The sequence below is a fragment of the Vicia villosa genome, unplaced genomic scaffold (assembly GCF_029867415.1).
Source record: "Vicia villosa cultivar HV-30 ecotype Madison, WI unplaced genomic scaffold, Vvil1.0 ctg.002191F_1_1, whole genome shotgun sequence".
NCBI classification, from domain to species: Eukaryota; Viridiplantae; Streptophyta; class Magnoliopsida; order Fabales; family Fabaceae; genus Vicia; species Vicia villosa.
In genome coordinates, this window is record NW_026705863.1 from 96,739 (window position 1) to 107,427 (window position 10,689).

At 34.0% G+C, this 10,689-nt stretch overlaps 1 protein-coding gene across 1 annotated transcript; it reads right to left on the reverse strand.

Moving 5' to 3' along the window:
* Positions 1-2,014: 2,014 nt before the first annotated feature.
* LOC131638151 (ATP-dependent helicase rhp16-like) lies at positions 2,015-9,425 on the reverse strand. The gene is made up of 16 exons (XM_058908700.1): positions 9,209-9,425; positions 8,634-8,729; positions 7,332-8,401; positions 6,971-7,093; positions 6,734-6,807; positions 6,410-6,473; positions 6,135-6,281; positions 5,968-6,053; positions 5,125-5,194; positions 4,161-4,289; positions 3,810-4,034; positions 3,107-3,211; positions 2,878-3,030; positions 2,635-2,723; positions 2,440-2,520; positions 2,015-2,355 (listed from the first exon to the last, which is right to left on the reverse strand). The coding sequence occupies exons 1-16, from the start codon at positions 9,252-9,254 to the stop codon at positions 2,283-2,285; spliced, it is 2,631 nt and encodes an 876-aa protein (XP_058764683.1). The 5' UTR covers positions 9,255-9,425; the 3' UTR covers positions 2,015-2,282.
* Positions 9,426-10,689: the final 1,264 nt, after the last annotated feature.

Genomic DNA, 10,689 nt, shown 5'->3' on the forward strand with positions numbered 1-10,689 from the left:
GGAGATACATGGTCAACATTGTCTTCCCATTCTGGCTCATACATGCTCCAAGCTGATAGGTCATCTCTTTCACAGGGAGTTGTAGCATATGAATTTGAACTTCTATCATAATATTGGTTATGAACTGCTCAGAGTCTTCTGCTGATGAAGTACGGATTGAAGCAGGCCATTATTTTATGGAGAAGAACAATCAGACTCTAGTGTACTAATTGGTGCATGAGGTTGGATAAAAACGGGTTGTCGCCCGCGGGGCAGGTTGCGACGGGTAAGCAGACCCAAAATGTCAACCTAATCCGTCATTTTTTGGCAGGTGCGCAGTCCGGCCTGGTGGACCACGGTCCGTTTTACCACCTCTACATGAAAATTTATGAAATTAGTAGACAAAATTGTTAGGAAAATGATCAATTTTACGTGTCTACGAAAAACTAAATGAATAGATGAAGAGGTGAATGAATTTGACAACACTTAATTAAAATTTTGGTACGCTTGCAAAGTAAGATCAATAAATGAGGAATGAATTATTTTTGAAACGAAGTTAAAAAAATTGGGTTTAAGAAGTGTGAAAGATCAAATCATAACCTTGAAATTTATAGTGCAACAAGATACCTCTGATTTTGATGTTATTAGTGGTTACATTCCTTAGATTGGATTAGTAGAACACCTCAAAGTAAAAATTTAGGAGAATTGAAAAAGACTTATTTGAAAATATACCATATTGAGAAAATAGAGAAAAGATAAAGAAGAAGATCTAAATGTACATACAATGAGTATATTGAAGGATTTTGAGGTTTGTAAGAAGGATATGGCTTCAATGAGGAAAGTAAACCATGCTTTGATTTTTTGTCAATTTTTTATCCTACTATAGCTAATATGTGTTTTATAGAAGAGAGTTGAATTTTATCACACAGAAGAGTTGGACGACATGTTCTCATATATATTTCTTTTTTATTAGAAAACCACATAAAAAGGTTTGTTTAGTGAGTGTATTGAAGGATTTTGAGGTTTTAAAAAAGAATATGGCTTCAATGAGGAGGGTAAACCCTACTTTGATTTTTTGTCAATTTTTTATCCTATTATAGCTAATATGTGCTTTATAGAAGAGAGCTTAATTTTATCGCAGAGGAGTTGGGCGACATGTTCTCTTTTTTTATTTATTAGGAAACCACATAAAAAGGTTTGTTTGGACAATAAAGTTACAATACCTAAAGAGAGTTTGACTATCCAACAAAAATTATTGGTTATAAATGTACGAATTAAGAGAAGAGAGAAAAAGAAGAAATTACAAGAAGCTTCATTATTCAAGTGGTGGCATTTAAAAGGTAAAAAACAAAAAGTTTTTCAACACAAAATCTTTGAGGAAGATGTCAATAGCCACAAAGAAACCTTAATGATAAGTGAGACAAGTGGCATATAGAATTAGAAAAATAAAAATAAAAAAGATGTTGGAAGAATTAGAAAGGTTCGGACCTATGGATAAAAAAATTTAGTACACAGCATTATTTATTAATTTTACATTGGCTTTCAAAAAGAAATTAGTGGAACAAAAAATGTTTAAAGTAATGTTAGAATAAAAAATGAATGTTTTAAAAATTGATTTAGGTATACAAATGCAGAAGTTATGAAAAATTATAAGAAACCTAAGAAAGACACAAAAAAGCAATTAGTAATGTAGGAACTCAAACTTTTGAGGAGCTATACTATTCCTTAAGAATCAAGGAGTGAGAAAAATGTATTAGTAGAAAATATAGAGAAATGAAAGAAATGCAAACCATCAAACTTAAATTGGATGGTTAAAATAGAAGAGAGCCTCGTGTATTTGATGCAATATGAAAATATCACTCGAGGTGAAAGAACTTTTCGACAGACTAAACGAAATTATACGTAAGAACATTGCCGACATTGGTAAGTTTGTGTTGTAAGACTAAACAAAGTAAGACTAAACAAAATAATACGTAACATAAACGAAATAAAAATAGTAATCAAAGATAATCAAACTGCTAGAAGTGAAAAAGACTTCATTGTAACATAGTTTGAATATATATAACCGACCTCATGTAAACAATAAGACTAAGTCCATTCAAACTTTTTAGTAAAAACAAAAAGTCACACCACCCAGATTCATGTTTCAGGGAGGCTTCACATATAGCCAAATATACCTCCTATTTACAGTTAATGCGTTTGTTAAGCTTCATGGAAGTTAAATGATGCATATCATCAAAAAATAATTCCCAAAAAATGTATACCAGGAAGTATAAAAAAATTTGACTGTCAAGATAGCCAGCTTAGGTAACAAAGAGAAATTTTAAGTCGGCCACCGTCAACTTCCCTAGAGCCTCAGAAGAACCGCCTACAGTCCTATTAAAAAAAGACAATAAATGATGTCATTACTTATGGCAAAATATGCAGGGCATCCTTATTCAATCTTAGCTTCAAACTTACCCTTCAAATACTAGTTCCTTCTTCTCTTGAAGTTTCAAGATCCTCTCCTCGATTGTGTTTTCAATGACAAATCTCACAATTCTGCACATAAAAATAATGTTGGAACTTCAAAATAAAAGAACAAACCTAACATGTTTTTCTATTAACTTAACCATTTTTCTAATGTTTGCAATTTTAATGTGCAAGAAGCAGTACTTGATTGGTTTGTATTGCCCTATACGATGAATTCTGTCCTGAGCCTGACGCTCCACTGCAGGGTTCCACCAAGGATCCATCAGGAAAACCTGAGATTGAGCAATAAACAAATCGTTAACCACATGAGAATTCCAACTTAAGAATGACAAGTAACATGATTCTGGCTACTTCACAACTCAACTTAAATTAAACAGTAGAAAACCAAAAGGTTGACATAATTATGCAAAAAAAAAGATTACACACATGAGATGCTGCGGTCAAATTCAGAGCAACGCCTCCAGCTTTCAAGCTCATGAGGAAAATTCTACAGTCTGGGTCGTCGGTAAATTTCTTAATGGCGACGTCCCGAGCAGCCAATGTCATACTTCCAACCAATTGAACGCAAGATACACCTGACTGCAATTAGTTCACCATGTCATCATCCCGATGCATTTTTCATTTATAAATAAAATAGATAGTGAAGTAAATTTACCTTTTGCAAGGAGTAGTTTATAAGATCCAAGAATGATGTAAACTGGCTAAAAACAATAGCTTTTGCAGAACCATCCATTTCAACCATAGATCTAATTTCTTCTCTCTACACAACCATTTAAACTCGTTGAGGTAGACGAAGAGTAACAAGACATTGTAAAATATAAGCACATGACAGAATATACACCAAGTAACAGAAGCTTTTTTTTGTTGCCATGTGAAAAATAAAATTCAGCTGATGCTTGTCATACAGCCGGTCGCTCTCCCCACCCCAACTCACTCCCACTTCTACCCACCCTCTCGAATTCCATCTGCATTGTCTTTCAATACATATGTAAGCTGTGATAATTTTGCAAGCCCAAAATCCTAATAACTTTACTAAAGTTTCCTTTAAAGGATGCTTGGTGTTATAATATAAAAGCTTTTGCAGTTTCGGGGTTCCGGAAAATGAAAGACCCATTTACAAGGAATTGATTCCACAATTTAAACCTGTGACCTCTTAGTCACATGGCAGGAACTTCAACTTTTCACCAACACCCCACTTCAGATAATCAAAGTTTGTTCGAACATGCATCATTTCATTGATCAATTGCATCTTGCGGGTAAAAGGAAAAACCAACCCAAAGCTAGTAGAACTACTCATACTTGCCAAAAATAAAGAAGATAAAGATCATATATAGTATCATTTAAAGATGTATACATACCAATGCCTCTATTTTAGTACTTGTCTGAAAATTCTCAATCTGAATTCTGTTTAAAATGCTTGAAGGTCTGAACCCCTTAATTGTTGTTTTAGGAACCACAGCATCCTTGTTGGAAGTCAAATCAACAGTGAGTAATTTAGAGCAAGAGGGGCATGATACTTGACCTAAGGAAGCAGAGAAATCTATCAAGCATGCCTTGCAAAAAGTATGCTCACAAGAGGTAACCTGAATTAATAAATTAAAAGAAATTTGAAGGAAAATCAGTAGCACGTTAAAATTAGCAGAGAGGAACTTGTATATAGCATTTTAAAAAATGAAAGTTTAATTAGAAAAAGAAAAGATATGACTAACCACAGGATCTTCAACTACATCATGACAAAGGCCACATTCTACTTCAACATTACCATTACTAGCCAAGTTCCCTTGTTTTAGTGCTGCTGCAGTTGCAGAATACACCACAAGATAAGGATGATCCACAGCCTGTATATTTAAGCCAGATATGTATAAGCCCGTGACAGAAGATCTCATACACCTTCCAGAGATAAAAGAGTACAAACATATATTTTTAATTGAAAATAAGGAAACTTACTTCCTAGTTTAATAACTCATAAAGCATATAACCATATTTCAAACAAGTCACTCGGTTTTAAAATAAAACTATGGAATGTCTATCATATAGTGCCTGTTCAATTTATGACAATTGTTCTTGTAGCAGTTTCTAATTTGAAAAAAATAAATAAATGAAAAACTTATTGATATGATTTTGTACTCTTAAAGTGTAAGCTAAGTTAAGGCTATATTTTTTTACAAATTTAATTTCCGCACCAAAGTTGATTCTAAATGAAATCGTCAGCATGGAAAAACTAAAAAAAAGTTAGAAACACATGTTTAAATGACTAGAAATACAAGAACTTAAGATGCTTTAGTTATGAGTGTTAAAAGTTTCGAAAGCTTCCATAATTTAAATGCAAGTTCAATATGTTTTTAGTTCTTCTAAATATATTAGCTATCCTTTCTAATCCCTCTAAATGTTCTGTTACCAATTTTAATATTAGTTTTTTTAACAAAAGTTCACATGGTATATTCCAAATGACTTTTTTGAATGAATATCATTGTTAAAATATTTGAAGAAAATGTTTAAAGAGACTAAAAATGAGAGTTGATATATTTAGAGGGACCAAAAATGAGAGTTGATATATTTAGAGGGACTAAAAACATATTTAACTCTTTAAATGCATCTCCAGATTTGAAGCATAAAAAAAAATATCAATACCACAGCAAAAGTATACAATTTTTATGTCCCCTTATCATTCACCTGACGTAGTCGTGTGAGGAGGTCAAAAATATGAGCATAATTATTCGTCAAAGTATTTTCTTGTACGTACCTGTAAAAGAGAAAGCATATTAATAAAACCATGCTTTATAAAAAAATTCATGCAAGGATTTGTTTATGTTGGCATTTCGTAAGTTAAACATTTGCATACAGCTATTGAAATTGAACATGGCGGTTCAGGCTCACCGCAATGGTAAATTTTGGCAGATAATGCCGGGTTTTTCGCCATAATCCGCTATAATGGTGCCACAAAGCGGTTGGTATGGCGGGATTTTGGCTCTCCGCTATGGATCGCCATCCGCCATCGACAACAAGTCCCAAGTGTTGTCAAGACCGCGTGCGAAATCTCATGAGATAGCACGCTTTCACGCATCAGCTCACGTTTACTGATGCGGCGCAGTGGGGAACTCATTGGATGTGGCAGTGTGATCGGCGAGACATGCAAATGTGTGAAATTGTTTGTTGCTGCTCCTTCTCCCGCCACAAGCAAACTCAGGAAATAATGCAGTAATACTATTGCTATGTTCATGCACCTCTCTTATGTAACTCATTACTCATTAAGCACATCTTCAACCCCTAATTTCAATTTTTTTTCATGGTATCAGTATTCTAGAGGAAGATTTCCAGGTTTATGGGGTTATAGAGATACTAGACAACCCTCATTAATAATAGAACCGCTGAAAATTCGCAACTTAGTGATTTGATCCATAAACTCAACACCAATAAATAAATATAATGTCATTCATGTCAAACCATTTCAATTTTGTCAAATACAAAACTGCATTTAACCATATTCTAGGCAGTAAGATAAAGAATTTGACATACGTATTAAACTGTGCTTGACTTTCACTGTATAGTGATTCATAATAGTCTTGTTCTTTTGTATCTAGGCTATCCCTCCTCAATGATACCTGCAGGTAGAAATGTTGTAGAAATAAATTACTCTCCATATGAAGAAATCCAAACTTAGCCAACAGGAAACAAAAACTTACGATCCTAGGAGGAAGTGCCAGATCAGCAGCCCTGCCAACTTTAGTTCGCCTTAACACTATGCTCTTTAAAATTCTGTTTTTGAGCAATATCATGGCTCTTTTCCCCCCATCACCATATCCATATGATTGAATTGGTGTGGCAATATTCTGATCAAGTTTTAACAGATAATAAAACATCAGCTAAACATCTTGTATAAAATTACAAGGAATATGACTTCTCTCTGACTCATTCTAATATGTAGAACCCAAAAAAGACCAAAAACTGCAGAACTTACTTTGTTCCACCAACAAAAATGTCTAACAGAACTGTGGGGGCAGTTTGAACATTGTTTAGAGGAGCTACACAAGAGCACATGTATAGTGAATATAATAAGTGAACAGTGAAATAATGATAATAAAAATTATATAAACAACAGACTAATGTACTAACAAAATTGCTAATCAAAGTATGCAAACAGAAAAAACACTTTAGCATATTGATTAAGTACTTGAAAGTAGAAAAGCTAACCCTTAGTATTAAATTGGGTCCTTAATTAAAATCACTGCCTGCTAAATTAAAATCCAAAAAGTGCATTAAATATACTGAGCGTAAGCCAAACCTATGATTAAGTGTCCTGCAGTCACAGTCCTTGCACAGGTTATAGGAATAAGGAACTATCTGCAGAAATCGTACCTGCATACATGGCATTGTATTTCAATTATGTTGGATAAGATTATAAGCTATATAAAACATCCCTTATTCTCCACCTAGCAGCATTTTAGGAATTGCTTTATTTGACAAATCAATATATAAAAAAACAATGAATAAATTACTAGCAAAAAGACTGGCAAGTTACCAAAGAATATAGCTCTCCAACACGGTTCTGAAGGGGTGTGCCACTTAATGCCCATTTGTAGAAAGACTCTAAAGCAAGAGCTGCTTTTGCAGTGTTAGAATGCCTAGATTTTATATAGTGTGCCTATTAATGGGAAAAAAAACAAGTCAATTCATTGAAGTATCAACAAGTTAAATGTCTGAACCTAACATAATAAGAAATGTGAATATAGTAACGAAGTCAAAACATTAAGCTTGAGTCGTAATACTATTTTCTTGATTTTTCTATAACAATAAGTTGGAGATAACAGATGACCATAAAAGTTTAATTAGGCAGTGCTATCCAAGAAAGAGACTAAATATAAGTTGGTTCAGAAACTGACCTCATCCAATATGATCCTCTGCCACTTAACAGCATGGAGACATGACTTCTCATTATCTTCTATTCTTGAGCTCATTTTCTTCTCCTTCTTCTTGATAGAGCCCTGCTTCAACCCTCCATCCCCCTTTGAACTCTGACCACTTCTCTTTTTCTTCGTTTGCTTTGATTGTTTTTCGGTTTTAATAGCACCGGGCCCACAATGGTACTTCAGGTGAAAAGTTAAACTACTCTCCTTAAATAATCTTCCACAATATTGGCACTTCTCCTTAGGAGGCATCACATGTCTTCTGTACTCCGATTCAACAATAGAATATGTTGTTATTACAAAATCATACTCTGAGAACTGTTCAGCACTCTTCCCTCTTTTTGCCCCATGATAAACCAGAACCTTGGTGCTTCCTTTCAAAGTAAATCGATCAATCTCGCTAACCCACTGAGTAACAGCAACCACGGGACAGATGACAAGGGTTCCTTTGATCGCAGGAAGGACTTTAGATGACCCGGGTGAATCTGAGTGTTCATCTGGTTCGCAACTCATTTGTTGAAATTCACGTTTAGCAAGGACAAGGGCAATTGCTTGAATAGTTTTCCCCATGCCCATTTCATCGGCGAGGATTCCTCCTCTAGTTACAGAACTTTCTTGCTTCAGAGCCCAGGCTAACCATTCCTTTTGGTACCTCAGCAAAGGAACAATCAGATCCGAGGATGCCTCAGCCGTCTCATTCATCACTTCACTTTGTTCTAAGTTAACATCTTCCAACAAATTCTGATCAATCCATCTGTCATGTTCATCTCTCCAAGCATGCCATAACAACACTGGCTTAGGATTTTTTGTTTTCTTTGCTTTTTGCTTCTTTTTCACCTTAGGTGGATCAATTGGAGCTTCAACAACATGCTCCTCCAGCATTCTCTCTATATCACTCAGGTCTTCGATTTTTATCACGGATTCTCTTCCTCTCTTTCGAGACTGTGCCATTATCTTTTTAACTAAAGAATCAGTATCAGAACCACTCATGCTTAAAGTTGGGACTTGATTCAAGTCAGAAGTGAGCTGCCCATCAAAGTCTTCAGCTGCATTGAATTTTCAAAAGAAAAATTTTCATCCATGTAAAATAGTTTCAATTTTCATCTAGTAAATTTTACTCCTAACTCAGGGTCCAATCATAACTCATAAGTTAACTAGAACCGTAAACGGACTACCACATCATTAACAATTCCCAAAGTTTAAGATCATACTCGCAACATCTTAAACAAGTAAATCATCACAAAATTTTAAACAAGGGAATAAAGGAAACAGATTTACCTTCAAAATCAGAATCAGAACTCCAAATCGAATCAAGATCACTTTCATCAGTGTCACTGCCAGTATCATCCATCGGCTGCTTCCCCTTGTCAGCCGCTAATACATACATACGAAAAAAACCAAAGTAATCAACAATCAGCAAACACTAACAAAAAGCACACCTTATTCAAAATAACAATTCTCAACTCCCCACACTAAAAGAAAAACCCCAAACCAAACACAATATACTGCATCTTCAATAATCCAAAACCAACTCCAAAATCACAACAACTATGCATCAACCCTATTATCTAAACGACAAACAAAAAATAATAATAAACACCAGTATTGCCGATTATTCACCGTTTTTATGTTAAAGAACAAATTATGGTTAATTCACACAGCGACAACAACCGCAACCAGTGTCACAACGACTTCGCGAAAAGCCTTCAAGCTATGGCGGCCTATTTAAACCTTATAAACATTTCAGAAGTCTTAACATTTTCTCAACGACTATACACAAACAAAGTAAACATTGAAACCCCGGACAGATAAATGAGAAAAAAACGAAGTAAAGGTGAGAAAGGTTTAGTCACCAGAATCCACATCATCGAGGAGAGTTTTACGACGACGAAGTTCCATCGAAGAAGAAGAGAGGAAAAAATGAGAAAGAAAGTGTTTTAGGGTTTGCGACTGAAGACGCGTTTTAGGTTGAAGATGAACGAACCGACGATCGTTGGAAAGTCACAAAACACACTCTTCCTTCTGAAACGGCGGGAAGAGCAATGGGTTTATAAGAGTGGTTAGGATTCAGTGCTGTGATATTCTGTGATGTGGACACTGTATTATATATGTGACCCGTTTTAGTTAATTTTGTTTTTATTATTAATTGATTTACCAAAAAAGTTGATGGATTCTTAAATAATCTACTAAAAATCAGGTATTTAGCAATTCCTAGTTCACATCCATAATTTAAATTTTATTAGGGATATTTTAAATCTTATTATATTGAATTTGGTAATTTTATATTTTTTTGGTAAGTAAATAAAAGAAATAAATTTAGTTTAAAAAATACATTTAATTATTTTTTAATTATTTAAGGAAAAAATAGATTTTAATTTTCATGCATATTTATTTTCAATTTTAATGGGTAACTCTACGTAAAGTATTAATATTACAAAAAAACTTAATTATAATTTTGGAATTTTTTATTAAAATAACTAAGTTTTTCAAAAAAATATTTTCAATCCTTACTTATTTCCAAAGTACTAAATTTTTAGAAGGAAAAAAATCAGAGTATATCTCAATCCAATTGACGCCGCATTAAAAAATAGAGCTAGCATCCATTGAATTTATGAATATTTGGAGGCGTCAATTGAATTGGTGACATTTCATGACAAGTAGATGGAGGCGTCAATTGAATTGACGACCGTGTACAAGGAGTATGGGCAATGAATATATTGGCGCTGCACTTACTTCTTGTACATTATCGTCAATTCAATTGGTGCCTACATATGTAGTCGACAATTCAATCGTTGTTAGTTTTATTTTTCTAATCGCAGTTGCCAAATCGGATTGACATGTGCTATGCATTACCAATTTTTGTTTGAAATATGTGTACTTTGAGAGTTAATAGATTAGTAGTGTGGTATTGAATTGCTGTTTGGGTGAGGATGCTGTTAAATAGAGATTCACAGGATTCAGGTTTGTTCAATCGGCTTTTGAAGTAACATACCGACTAGAACTGGGCTTCGGGTAGCAACTGTCATGGCAATATCCATAAAACATTGTTCTGTTTGATTTCTGTTCAGGTTTAGGATAACTGAAATTATAGGTTTGGTGTAATTGTCTAGTTAATTATGGAACATTGTGGCTGAGGTTGTTTACGTCTGTAGCTTCTCAGGATTCTTAATTGTCATCCTGTTAGTAGGCTGCTATATCAATTGTAATTGGCATGGCTCATGCCTTATGTCTGCATTTTTAATAAAAGCTCTTTTGCTGTTTCAAAAAAAAAATAGAAAAACTTAATTATTTGAAGAATATTTTTTAAAAACTTTGTTATTTTTATAAAAAGAAA